This window comes from Elaeis guineensis, chromosome 4 (genome assembly GCF_000442705.2).
Source record: "Elaeis guineensis isolate ETL-2024a chromosome 4, EG11, whole genome shotgun sequence".
Taxonomy (NCBI): domain Eukaryota; kingdom Viridiplantae; phylum Streptophyta; class Magnoliopsida; order Arecales; family Arecaceae; genus Elaeis; species Elaeis guineensis.
In genome coordinates, this window is record NC_025996.2 from 22,946,302 (window position 1) to 22,961,301 (window position 15,000).

General features: G+C 36.4%; 2 protein-coding genes across 2 annotated transcripts in view; both read right to left on the reverse strand.

Moving 5' to 3' along the window:
* The window catches only part of LOC105043551 (subtilisin-like protease), a 13,690-nt gene extending 1,161 nt beyond the window's left edge, over window positions 1–12,529 (reverse strand). The window contains exons 1-3 of the mRNA XM_073256043.1: window positions 12,497–12,529; window positions 12,353–12,408; window positions 6,335–8,372 (exon numbers count right to left, since the gene is read on the reverse strand). Coding sequence (XP_073112144.1) covers window positions 6,335–8,372; window positions 12,353–12,408; window positions 12,497–12,529 — 2,127 coding nt within the window. The remainder of the gene's footprint in view (window positions 1–6,334; window positions 8,373–12,352; window positions 12,409–12,496) is intronic.
* Window positions 12,530–14,373: 1,844 nt separating this feature from the next.
* The window catches only part of LOC105043550 (subtilisin-like protease), a 2,199-nt gene continuing 1,572 nt past the window's right edge, over window positions 14,374–15,000 (reverse strand). The window contains exon 1 of the mRNA XM_010921123.1: window positions 14,374–15,000. This exon is cut by the window's right edge and continues 1,572 nt beyond it. Within this exon, the coding sequence (XP_010919425.1) occupies window positions 14,374–15,000 (627 nt within the window).

A 15,000-nucleotide genomic window follows, 5' to 3' on the forward strand; every position in this document is an offset into this window, starting at 1 on the left:
TCATGTCATTCTCAAGCTTACGATAATGTCATATATATTATTTATTTCTCATGATCTTGTTATAACAAAAATTATTTGAAATCTCAAACTCATCCCTTCTTATTGATTTCTCAATTTTTTCGAAGAACCGTAATATTTTAGACTTGTATTAATATACCACCGTTATTTATCTAATATATTTCACTCGAAATTTATAATTATCTCAGACTACCCTTGATAGAAAATAAATAAAGGTCAAACATCAGGTATTCTTCACAATCATCGATTTCTTTCTTCTCTTGACCTTCTAACAAATTTTATATGTAGACTCTCATCTTAAGAAAAATCTCAATCTTCTATATCAGTATGAGTAATAATATTAAATTTGAAAAAAAATGAGATCTATGTTAGTACATTCTAAGTTTGAACTAATACTAGAACTATCAAGCTGTAACTTGAGATGTCTAAAATTTCTTGGCATTATCTACAATGAAACAACCTACTAACAAAAATTATTCGGTTATGATCAGATTATATCAAAATTTATAGCATCATTTCATTATCAATAAAATCCTTCCTTATTTACAACTAATGTATTCCATAATATTTTCAGAATCAAAGAATTAATATTTCTAACCAATTTAACCCACCATGCTTTTGCTGCGCACTCTGATATTAATTTATCAAACTATATAAGTCTATCAAAGATAAAGATATCCTTATATGTTAGATCAATCCAGGATAGATCCAACCTTCAAATTTCATATAAGACTTACGGCAAAATTTTAAGTTTCTTTATCTTTACTACCTTCGGATATAGCATATAAAATTAAATCTTGATCCACTTCCTATGTTTGAAATCATTGTATAAGTTTCATCACTCTTCAAGAATCAAACATGTCTAGAATCAATTGGAGTTAACTTTAGATTTATCTTATAATCATTTAGATAATTTTTAAATCAAACTTCCTTTTTAAAAGAATTAATTCTAACTTGACAAATTAGAAGAACTCAAGCCAACATCTTTATAAATAGAATTAACTTGATTATTTCTTATAGAGCTCCCTTTATCACAATCCTTAATATTAATCAATAAATCCATACAAAATTTTGTCCCTTGTATAAGTCATTCAAAATTTAACACTAACAAGGCGTCTTAATTTAATTTAAAAAAATTCAAACTTTGACTTGAATAATTAATACACTTCACCATCTTCAACAATCACAAGAAAAATAAATAAAATCTAATCCAAAGATAGTAATACGAATTATTAAAGATTTCATCATAACCTGTATATCATACTCTGACAAAATAATTTTTTTTCTTTAAATTAACAACAATATCAAAATACTTTTGATCCACTTAGAAAAATAAACTTTTGACTTGAGATTCAATGCTACTTGAAAGATCAAGGAATCATATTCAGAATATGATATTTTGAGTAACCAAAGATTTCACCTAAATGTGTATCTCATATTCTCATAATAAAATTTAAGTATATATATATATTTTATCTAAATTAAATTTCATATATGACCTCTTATAGGTTCAATGCTCAAAAATATTTCTCTCTCATATGATGTAATTTCTTCTTAGACCATACCCTAATTAACTTTCTTTTGATAAGTCCAAAATTTATAATGCTCAAACAATTATCATCGAATTAGAAAAAGTATCATGATCTTCAATCATATAAGTTTTACATTCCAAAATCATCTAGTATACTCAACATAACTTATCAATAACTCCCACTTTATTCCAAGGTCAACTCTTTTCATACTTAAGTCAACCTTACTAATTGAAATCTAAGATATAACTCATCAATTCTATTATAGATATCATATGCCACTTATACATAAATTTCATCTTAATATCTATTGACTCGAAATCTAATTACCGGATCGTTTGTTTTATGTCTATCATGTTCCTTATGATCATAACCTAAGTTTAAATATTACTAAAGTCATAATTTCAATAATTATAATCTTAAGCTTAAATACCACTTAAATCATATTCTCTAATGATCATAACCTAAATTGTAATATCATTCTATCATACCTTTAATAATCATAATCTTAAACTCTGATTTTATCAATCATACTCTATTGATTATAATCCCAAAGTTTTGATATCATTTATATGACAATCTCTAGTGACCTTAAACTTGGGCTCTAGTACTATTCTGTCATATCCTTAATGATCATAACCTGAGCCCTGATATTACTCTATAATATTTAAATCACTTATATTATAATCCTTAATGATCATAACCTAGGCTCTGATGCCACTTCGTCACATCCTATTGATCTTACATAAAGTTTTAATATCTCTTCATAATCTCTAGTGATCTTAAACCTAAGCTCTGATATTATTCTATCACATCCTAATCATTTATATCGTAATCTCCAATGATCATAACCTAAGCTCTGATACCATTCTGTCACGCTCCGAATCCAACATCCGGGTCGGATACGTGATGGCCGCACACTCCTTAGAGCAAGCCTTAAAGAATATGCAAGGCCAAATTAAATCATTACAATCTTATCAACCATAATATTTAATTTCAATAATAATTCATAAAACTTGCATAATTACAATTAACATTCCTTCAATCCTCTGATCATGTATCAACGGTACTCTATCTATGCATCCGCTCACTCACAAATCCATACCATAGCCAACCATGGACATCTTGTAACTCTGAGAAAAAAAAAATGAAGGGGTGTGAGCTTTACAGCCCAGTAAGAATTCCCATATCACATCAATATAATAATATAATCTGAAAATAAAGATAAACAATAACACATAAAAGTCGATGTTCACTGTCCAAAATACTGCAAACATTTATAAATTATCTGTTTCATCAAAAGAGATGCATCACCATATATTAATAAGAGAAACAATTTTATTCAACGATTGTTTCATGTCTTATCTTTCTATTTTCTTCTATTATCACATCGTCTTTAATCCTTTTCTTTTTGGCTTTAGCTTTAGCTTTGGCTTTGGACTACCAAGATCATGCGATGATCTTTTATTCGGATCAATTTCTGTGATCTTCTTCGGATCGAAATATTCATGATCTTTCTCGGATCAAAATGGCCATGATCTTTCTCGGATCAAACTATTCATGATCTTTCTCGGATCAGATTCTTCATGATCTTTCTCGGATCATATTCTTCCATACATAAGTCTGTGGGGGCTGTTCCAGACATAAGCTCCTGGCAAGCTATTCCACATGACAAGGCCAGTCTAAACCAAATTTCTCTTTCTCTTCATTTTCATGAAATTATAATATTTGACTTCATTAATCAATTCAAATTTTGCAGTGTAATAAATATGTCATACCCATATAATCATGCCATCAATCGCTGATATATATAAATTGATATAACATATTCATGCTCAAAATCACATAAATAAATAACAGTGTCTCAGATATAACAATTTCATCGATCTCAAATCCAACGATGCAAAATCAAGGAGATAAAACCAACGGTAAAATAACATATATAATGATGATCATGTACAGAGATTCTTATCTTTACCGGTGACTGATCCAAGCACAAAAATCAATGTTCTTCTTTGATTTATGAATTTTTTAACAAAATATTCCACTCGATATCATTTGCAGCAATCATCTCTTCATGACCCTGATCAAATATAAAAATATATATGAAGAAAATTACCGATAATCGATCCTAAAACACAGATCGAGAACCTATCTTAGGATTAATCAAAATTAGGATTTATTTAAGCATCTAGATTCTTCACTGATCCATAAGACTTTTAGAGAGAGAAATTCCATGAAGAGAGAGAAAATTCTAGAGAGAGAAAGTAGAGAGAGAAAGTGGAGAGAAAATTTTCGTATCCTTCTGATGAGGCAATCATGATCGAGATCATCAGAGGTCCTATCAGGGTGACTCAATATGAATCAAATGTTACAAATTTCGAATAGGATCGGACTGGGATCAGATCTATCGCACGAATTTCGAAGCAATTTCAAATCATCATATTTTTAATTCAAATATATCCTAGGGTCTGTGATGCAATCAGAGAGAGAGTAGAAAGATTCTAGAGAGATAAAATTCACAAAAAGAGAGAAAGATCTAGAGAGAGAAAATAGAGAGAGTATCTAGAGAGAGAAAATGTAAAGAGAAGGTAGAGAGAGGAGAGAGAAAATTTTTCTCTCTTCTTCTTCTTTTTATTTTATTTTATTTTTTTTTCTCTTTTTCTTCTCTTTTTTTTCTTTCTTTTTCTTTTTCCTTTTTCTTTTCTTTTTCTTTTTCCTTTTTCTTTTCTTTTCTTTTTCTTCTTCTTCTTCTTTTCTTCTTCTTCCCGCGGCCTCCTTTGGCTGAAACAGGGAAAGACCGTGAGGTCCCCCCCCGATGGCTCGGGCTCCGGCGGCTTGGCCGGAGATCCGACAACGGCCGGCGATGGGGTTCGGCCGGCGGTGGCCAGCAGCGGACGGCCGGCAGCTTTTTTTTTTTTTTCGAAAAACAGGGGATCTTCTTGTTCATGGATTTTCCGGCGATCCTGACGGCCGGCGAGGAGTCTAAAACCATGGGAAGAAAGAGAAGAGGGAGAGGAAGAAAGATTGAACCCTTACCTGAACTCCGGTGGCCTCTTCGACCTTCAATTTCCGGCGAACACGATAAGAGGCTGCCGCGGCCTCTACGGAGAAAAGGAGAGGAATCGGGCTCGACGGTCGCCGGTGGAGGCTCGTGAGGGAGAGGAGAGTCTTATTTATAGAGAATCCTAGAGTTCTAAGAGGCCTAGAGTCCTTCTCCGATCGGGATTCATCGGAGAAGAAGACTCCCTTCGGGAGTCTCCTTCCGTCCCCTTTTTTTTTTTTTTTTTTTTTATCTGGGTTATTACAGTGGTCATGAGAGAAAATAGTTGATCTGGGTAAGCCTCGTGGAATGTCTCCTTCTTCTCCATGTACATTTTTTTTTTATCAGAGGAGGCTACAGGAGGCGTAGCCACCTGTCGTTTATTAATAAGAGGAGGAAGAGTTTTGTATAGAGGAGTCAGGATGGTGAGTTACGGAAGACTGTGTACAGGAGAAGTGGAGGAGACCAAAGCCGGAAGAAAAGAAGAGGAGAAAACTCAGCACAGGGGAGATGATGCTGAGGTTTTACATAGTAAAGCAGCGCGGAACAGGGGAAACAATAAGCAGGTACATCGCTGAGTCCCTTGCCTCCATTAACATCTTCCTTTGAAAACAGGACACCTGGAACAATTGAGAGGTCACCTGTGAGCGTAGTGATTTCAATGCAACAGTTTGAGAGTGGTCCACAAATTCGGCAATCTCGCCCAAAATTGCAGTTAGCTGAGAAATTCCATCATATAAAATGAGCATTTCTCCGTCCTATTTCATGACTTGCGATGAAGCCATTAATTGCTTAACTGTAGGTGTGGACTAAGCGTGACGCATTGGAGGAGTCTGCAAAACTGCGTTAACGGTAGGAAAGATGTGTACCAGTTCTCAAGAACTTGAGGGCTATGAACCATGATGTCTTCTCGTAGTCGGACGAGAGTTTTAAGTGTGTAGCTCCGAAGCCTAGTCTTCTCCATTGACCAGAGCAGTATTGGAAACGAGAAGGAAAGCAAGGAATGAGAAAAAATAATATTCCATGGAGAATGACAAGCGAGAATGGAGAGGTTTGGACAACTTTGAGTAATGAGTGCTGGAGGATTGCTCGGGCTATTAATATATCGGTTTTGGGATGGGACGAGGGCGGATGAAAGGAGATGTAGTAGCATGCTAATATTATGCGGACGACTTTCTGACGATTTCAGGCCACTTATCGCTGGGGACTAAGATTCAATTGGGATATATGTAAAATCTAGGAACATATCGCGATATATTACATAAGCACACATATCAAACAGAAGGTTCTGAAACAAATGTAGTCAAGTTTAGGATTCTACCAGGGCAATACAATGGAAAAAGCTCCCATCTCCCATCACCGTCTGCTCCTGTACGTATCATGATGGCGTAAATTAGATAGGGCCCACTACATCATGGCATATTCTTCCAATCATGAACAACTCATGATTCGAGAACAAGCCTCCTAAATCCAATCCAATCCAAACATATTAGCATCCATTTAGCTCCAGCAACTTTTACACCACAGACCGGTTAACAATGAAAAGCATCCATAGAAGTTTTAAGAAATCCTACTGAAAAGCATCCATTAGATTTTACCCCCCAAAAAAGAGCATCCATTAGAAATTCTTATTTATTCATTTCAAACTAGGTAAACGAACACGAAGGAAACAATTACCGTTGGGAAAACCAACATGCAAACGGGGCGGAAGTGGTTGCATTCTACAACTTTATGAACCGCCAGCGATGACAATGGGGCTTCTAACAACATGCCCACGAGAAACCCACCTCAAATTCCCCTCCGCACCACTCTGCCCACCAATCACACGCACGGTGAAGGTCTTCTTTTCTTTCACCTTTGAAAACTCAAGGATCGGTGGAGTGACGGTAACTTTTGCGCCCTTCGGTGCTTCCACCTCGACTTTGTATACATCATTTGCCTTCCCAACATTGGTCACTGTTCGGTTCACTGTAGATCCGGGAGGCAGTACCATGGATGGGTAGTTAAGCTCAGCTTCAGAAATGCTCCCAAACTTAGAACAGCTAATATTCCGGCGAACAATCTCACCCACATTGCCGCTTAACAAGCCACAGAGGTACCGAATATAATCATCGACATCCAGGTCATAAATCAGCCCTGGATCAGCAGCCTTTGATGGGTTCACATGGCCGGCACCCATTGCAAAGAAGCTCGCTGGTAAGTGTTTCTCATCCAGGATCGGCTTCCTATTATTGCTCGCAACATCAGAAGTTGTCATGATAGCAGACTTGATCGCAGCTGGCGACCAATCCGGGTGTGCACTCTTGATCAGTGCTGCAATGCCACTCAAGTGAGGGGTTGCCATGGAGGTACCAGAAATAATGTTGAAGGTCTTTGCACCATTTTTCCCAGATCCCACCTGGACAGGCCAAGCAGCCATGATGTTAAGGCCCGGTCCCGAGATGTCGGGCTTTAGAATGCCCGGGGTCACCGTGCTCGGTCCCCTGGAAGAGAAGTAGGCAACCACGGGAGCCGGGGATACTCCAAGAACCGTACCATCGAAGGTGATAGAGGCAGTTGGCTTCCTTGTTGTATTCACATATTTTTTAATCTTGGAGGCATCTTCATAGGTCATTTTGGACGAAGGGAATTCGATATCTCGAAGAACAATGGAATAGTCAGCAAGCTGAGGGTTGAGGAATATCACCGCAGCCCCACCTGCAATCTTGATGCCTTCAGCTATCTCTTGTTCATCTCCAGCAGCATCGCACACCGCGACCTTGCCAGTAATATTGGCATCCACAGTGAAGCAGGTGCCATCGTTGGGGTAGACTAGAGGAAGCGAGGAGGGTTTGAAGCTTTTAGGTTGATTAAGAGACTCACCATAGAGTTGCTCTCCATTACCAAGCGTCACAACGGATCGGAAGTTTCTGTCCACGGAACTGGCGCCCACGGTGAGTATCCATGGGGCCTCGTTTGTAACTGAGCTAGCAACGCCATCATTACCAGCAGCACAAACGACAAGAATCCCTTTTTCAGTGGCACCAAAGGAGCCGATGGCAATGGGGTCAACGTTAAAAGGCATAGAAGTTGCACCAAGAGAGAGCGAGAGCACATCGACACCATCTTTTACGGCTGCATCTAGCCCGGCTAGAATATCAGAACCGGAGCAGCCGTCTTCCTTGCACACCTGGTAGATGGCCAGATGTGCATGAGGTGCCATTCCCGCTGACGTCCCGCTTGCGAGCCCAAAAGATTCAACTTTCTGCACAAAGTTTCCCGCAGCAGTGCTTGCAGTGTGAGTGCCATGCCCAACTTCATCGTCTGGGGCACCCACTCCAGAATTGGGGAAGGACTTGGCGCCGATGAGCTTGTTATTGCAACCAGCGGGGAATTCGCACGACCCCTTCCATTTGGAAGGGGGAGGCGGCATTCCATCATCATTGAATGAAGGATGTGTGGCGTGGAGTCCAGTGTCCAAAATTCCAATAATTACCCCCTTGCCAAGGCCAGAAGGTTGCCATAGCCCCCTCCCTTGATGAAGGCCAAGGAAGTCGGGCGTGTGGGTGGTGAGTAGCGGTATGAGCCTGTCCGGATAGGCACGCAGAAAGCCAGGCTTCTTGGCCATGCTCTTCGCCTCCACCTCGGTTAGCTTTGCAGCGAAACCGCTGAGCACTTCCGAGTAGCAGTAGATCAGCCGCGTCTCAGCCGACTCAGAAATAGAGTCCGGCAAGAAGGATTTGTAGTAGCTTTCGAGACCAGTGGGGCGGCATTGGGAGCCTTTGAAGGGGGTAGTACATGAACTATGTAGACCCGTAGCTGACTAGAATCGTCAGCTTTGGAATGGTTGTAAGCACATGTGACAGGGTGGAAATTAGAGAGGAGTTGGATGACCGAAAGGAGGAGTATGGAGAAGGACATCATATTGTGGGTTTCCATGTTGAAGGGGAGCAAAGAGATGGAATTGATTCGGATTGTTCGGACCTGCAGGTGCTTAAAATTAGGTTGTGCCATATATACAGTACTCCTGCAACCTTTAAATAGTAATTTGCTGAAAAAAAGAGAAAAAAATATCAATAGCTGCGGAGATATTGCAGTTTTTTTTTTGCTTTTTCCTTTTTTTTTTTTGATAAGGATTGTGGCTGAATCTTTATGGAAATATCCCGCAGATTTGTTGTATAATAGAGACTAGAATGGAAGCTGTGCTGGCTGTCGTTTACTGTGGAGTGATTTCGTTGTTTGAAAAGGGAAAATGAACTGGATCGGATATGTTACTCCCCGGTTAAAATGGCATGGGTTGAATGCCTGAAGGTTTGCTCGCTTTCACAGGGATGATGAACCTGAGTGAATGTGTGCTATTTTCAGTTGTCGTCCCTGACGCGAAATGATCGAATTAGGACATCAAAACTTCAACAATTTCAATAATTATATTCCTAATTTCGATTTGTCTAAGGATAGATTTGACGTCCGAAAATGTGGAGCTCTAGATTTACATGGTGATCTTTGATGGCGTCATTTGCAGCTTTTGTTTCTCTTCTTGTTTGCCATGCAGCTAAATTAAACTATCTGCAGCTGTACCCAAATTAAAAAGGTGATTCTAAGTGCCTGCTTCTTTGTAAGATACAGAGAGGTTTGACATTCCATTGAATAAAATTAAGTTGGAAAGTGCTTTTATAGCAATTACAGCGTTAGTTTCTTTCCTTGTTTGCTATCGTTTATTTTAAGATAGGAAGTGATTAACGCAAGCCGTCTTCGCCTATGTTGCATTTCCTTCTTTGCACCCATGTATAAGAGGAATTCAAGAAATGAAATAAGACAACTCGGAACTTTTCTTTTCTTTTCTTTTTTTTTTTTGGAGGAAAAAGGGAGGCAGCAAAGAGCTACCCCCCTAATTTATTTCATAATAAGAAACAGATACAGATTGCATAATATGTACAAGAGGACAACTCGGAACTTCCGTTGGGTCAACTTTTTAAAAATTCAGGAAGTCAGGTGATGGCTGAGTTGGTGATCCTGGATGTAGGATTGAGAGTCAGTAATGTGAGCCCTTTTCTCACCTATAAAGGATATATAATTGATATAGGATGAGCCAGAAATTGTTACGACTTCACTAAGACTGTGGTTGGAATGGATATTCCTTTAAGATCTAGTTTGCCAATTTGATCAATTATACATATGTTAGCTTAATTTGACTCCAGCTTCACACTACTCAACTTTCAAGAGATTTTCTTACAATCACCTTTAACTTGAACAGGTTAATAGTGATTATACTAACGTTTACGGATACACAGTACAGTGACACGAGTCCAGTGGATCATGTTTTCTTCTAACATGGCTAAACCCTATAACGTTAACAGTTTGGATCATAAGTCATAACTATGATCATCACGTGATGCTAGAGCACATAAAGTTACCTAATTCATTAAACGAGAAGTGAATTATGAACCGATAAAATTTGAAGGGGTTTCTATAATATTTTGGCTGTATTTGGTTGGGGTCATAAGAGGATAGATGAAAATGATGGATGAAAAAGATGGATTGTCTATCCATTCTGTCACACCATTTTGTATCCTTCCAAATTGGGAGGATGAATGAATGATAGATGGAACATTGAAGGATGGACTTTGGCATTGACAAAATTATCCTTCATTATTTTTTTGATAAAAATATAATACTTCTTTACTTTTTCATTCATAATATTTATATATTATATATATATATATTATTAATTATATATTATTAAATTTTATTAATTATTATTTTAAATTTAATATATAATTTTTTATAATTATAATTAAATAATTAGATTATCTTCAATTTTTTTATTTATATTTATTATTTTTTAATTAACTATCTATATAATATTAATTAACTATTTAAATTAAATTATAAATTAGTTAGTTATTTATATAATTAATTTATTAATAATTAATTTATGATATCATGTATTAAATTAAATATTTATATAATTTTTAATATAATTATAAATTATAAATATTATAAGATTATAAATTGTTTACTTCTTTAGTATAAATAAATATTATAAATTAATAATAATAATATTTTTATCGAATAGTAGTTTAGTGAAATATTATAAAAATATCATCCATCCTTTCTCTCATTCCTCTTATATCAAACAGAGTAGGGAATCATTTCTATCCATCCTTCTATGTTCATCAAACATATAAGAGGATGGATGAAAAATCTATCCATCCTTTCCTCCATCCATCCTTCTCCTCCATTCATCTTTCTTTTAATCCATCCTTTGTATCAAACAGAGGATTAGGGTATTAAGCAATATAAGAATCCCACATGAAGATTTATTTAACTAACTCCTTTTAACACTTATAAAATATTTCTACATTATTTCACCTTGTGTGTGTTGGTAAATTCAAACCATTTTATCAAAAAAAATTAATAAAAGCATAATAGAAAAATATTGATTCTAATCATACTCTAAATAAATCCAATTCATTGAGGAAGAGAAAACTATAGATTATGAATTCAAACCTAGAATAGATGAACCAACAAACCACAGATGATTGGAGCACACAACAATATTGTCGCAGCATACCTAAACTCTATAAGAGGAAATATGAAAAGCCACTAGAAAAACTCTAAGAAAGTTTAATCATCTTTAAAAGAGATTATTTTCTCCATGCATCCCATCTTTCTTCTGTTTTATGTCTAATACATGTTTTGTTACCTAATGCTATTTATAAGGGTTAAAAGGATGAACGCTTCATACTCCATCATAAAATGATCTATTTAGGTCCCCTTGACCACCTTTGCACCCACCCCCAAGTACTTCAGCTTACTTTCTCCTATATTTATTTCAGCCTCAACCTTAAATTATAGTAAATATATATAAGATCATTAAGGCATCTCTATGTCAGATGATTCCTCTACTTGCTTTGGATGAGGGTGTAGATCAACCAAGTGCACTTGTGGTCACTCAAGAAGACTAATTGAAAGAGGATCTAGATGGCAAGTCACTTAAAATCTCTTATCGATAAACCAAAATGAATCCACCATTCGACTGTAAAAGTATTGAGCAAAATTATGTATAAGATGTACATTAATGTATCATATTAGTAATTATGTAACATCAACTAAAAGTTATTGTTATTAATATCTAATCTACCTAAATTCATCTTATTTTTTATTATGATAGCTGATTTGCCTCCAAAACTTTCGAAGCCTTCCCTAAGTATTTTAATCTGTGAAGAAAATATACTTATTATAATATGTTATTGATTAAAGATAGAATTAAGTTAATACAAATATATCACTTAAGTTAATTTACCTCTTCTTTTATGAAAAAAGAAAAACTTATTTATCACTTTCAAATATATAGTTATGGTTTCTAGATTAGGCTCCATCTTGTATATGACATTATGTTGGGAGGTTAGAAGCTCTTCATCTATATCTATACTAGATACAATGTGTTGGAACCTTGGATTTAGATAGTAAGCTACAAATTAATTTTATAATTATTTAAATTATAAAAAAATAAAAATAATAATTTTTATAATGTTGTTGATTTTTTTTTATCTGCTAGATACAAATTTTATCCATCTGGTTGTCCCTCCATCGCTTAATAATATTGATGTATTCCTTGATATGTTTCTGATCTATCATCCTGATCTGATTCTTTGTTATCTTAATCATGTGATATAAGAAGTCCATCTAGGGATATCTTTTATTATCTACGATCCGAAACACCTTATATAAAGGGTGGATAGCTTTCACTATCCTATGGATCCTCATCCAGAATATTTACCTCATCACTAAACCATCAATATAACTTCCTTCAGTGTTGGCCCTCACATATCTACCCTATTGTCACTCAGTATTAACAAATATCTTATACAAATCTGCATTCTTACCAAGAAGATTATCAAATACTATGTGGTTTGTAGCGAACCGTGTTACACCGAATCTCAAGATCTCTCTGCATCAATGTTAAGACCCATATGTGCTCATAGATGAATCTAGTGATATTTTGTACTAACTCTACTATCTATTGTACTTTACGAAGCTTCCTAATATCCATCAATATGAGGTTGATTATATATAATACATGGAATCCAGTAAATTTGTGATTGCTACTCTATTAAGATTTCTTCTATAGTCTTGTACTGTGACCTATTATTGGTGACAACCAGCATAATGTTCACCTCCTCGATCCATCTCAAAATTTATGTAGTGTCATGCACTTAAGCAAAAGCATCAATTGCCTTATGATAAAATATTTTTTCATCAACTATGTCTGAAAGTTGATAATACTTTGTTTGATAGAACCGGTCTAATCGTCACACATCATTGTCACTCCATATGTCGGCCACTTAATCTTATAGAATGTGATCCATTATTTTAGCTTCTCTTATTGCCGTCAAAAAGCTCATCCTAAATGTCTTTTGGTTTTGAAGGATCTACATCAAGACTGACAGTTTATATGGATGTAATGATTTAAGTGGATATTATGTGTCGCTTGCTGCATTCACTGGGATGTGACTGAAGTGAAATTAGGATTCAATAGCTTGTCATATATCTTTTTTCTTATCATTTTTTAATATACTATCGATTCTTTACTACTTTGAATATATATTTGATACGAAAGATATGCGGATCCAAGTCATAGATAGTAACTCCTAATGGAATATCCTTGAAGGACTTTTCTACTACTAAAAGCCCCCAACATAGATGCAATATGACTACCACCTTTGCTGATGCTCTTCTTAACTGAGGAGGTTCCCTTGAACTTTAACTCTCCCCTAACGGTCATTGAGCTCGATCCCGACTTGTAGTGTGATATCCAAATGGAGCCCTATACCTAACCACCTTCTCAAGCTGCCATCGATCATCCAATCTCATATCAATGGTAGCTTACATCTTTACCTCATCATCTAGAGTGGAGGTCTCTTTTAACTACCTAGAGTCATAAGAAGATGGCTTTATGGCTCAACAATCCACCTCCATCTTCTTCTTCGAAGTTCTCTCTTTCATGGCTCTGAAATCAATAAAGAAATTCATCAAATGTCATATCTTTCATGGATATTTTCGGTACATAGCTACATCAAGATAACCACTAATCAAGTATTTCTTCAACCTTATTACCCACCTCCCTTGAATTCTATATTATACTAGTTGCATTTTTATTAATGCTGATCCAACAATATTAATTTGTAAGATTCTTGAACTTAGAAATTGCTTAGACTAAGACAATGGATGTACAAATGGCATTCCATGATATTCTTTTTTTTTATCTTTTCAACTATATTCATAATAAACATATATGAGTGCTCCGTCCTATCAAAAAATAAATAAATTGAGCTATTTCATCATTTATGTAAGCATTAATATCAAATAAAAGGTCCTGAAACAAATGCAGTCAAGTTGGAATTTTGCCGGGGCAATACAATGGAAAGCTTCAGTCCACCATCACTGTCTGCTCATGATCATCATGACAGCTAAATTAGATAGGGCCCACTACATCATGGCCCACCCAACAATCATGAATGGCTCATGATTGGAGAATAAACCTCCCAGTATCCTGATCCAATCCGAGCCAAATATATAAGCATGCATCTATTTGGCTCCAACAAATTTTACACCGTAGACCCATTAACAATGAACAATGTTGGTGTTAAGAAACGCATCTGAAAAGCATCCATCACATTTTGCCCCGCAAAAACGAGCAATCATTAGAAATTCTTATTAATTTCATACAATGTAAACGAACACAACGTGAGCAATTGTCGCTTGAAAAAACAACTAGCAACCGGCTGACGTGGTTGCATTCTACAAGTCTTTAGCATCACCAACGATGACAATTGGGCTCCTTACAACATGCCGACCAGAAATCCACCTCAAATTCCCCGCCAAACCGCTCTTTCCACCGGTCACACGCACGGTAAAAGTCTTCTTCTCTTTGACCTTTGAAAACGTAAGGGTCGCTGGAGTGACAGTAACTTTTGCCCCCTTCGGTGCTTCCACCTCGACTCTGTATACATCATTTGCCTTCCCAACATTGGTCACCGTTCGATTCACCGTGGACCCGGGAGGCAGTACTAGGGATGGGTAATTCAGCTCAGCTTCGGAAATGCTCCCAAACTTAGAACAACTAATTCTACGGCGAATAACACCACCTACATTACGATCCACAAGCGCTCCATTGTACAACCCGCAGAGATATCGAATATAATCATCAACATCCAGGTCATAAATCAGCCCTGGATCAGCAGCATTTGATGGGTTCACATGGCCAGCACCCATTGCAAAGAAGCTCGCTGGTAAGTGCTGCTCATCCGGGATCGGCTTCCTATTGTCGCCCACGACATAAGAGGTTGTCATGATAGCAGACTTGATCGCAGCTGGCGACCAATCAGGATGTGCGCTTTTGATGAGTGCTGCGATACCACTTAAGTG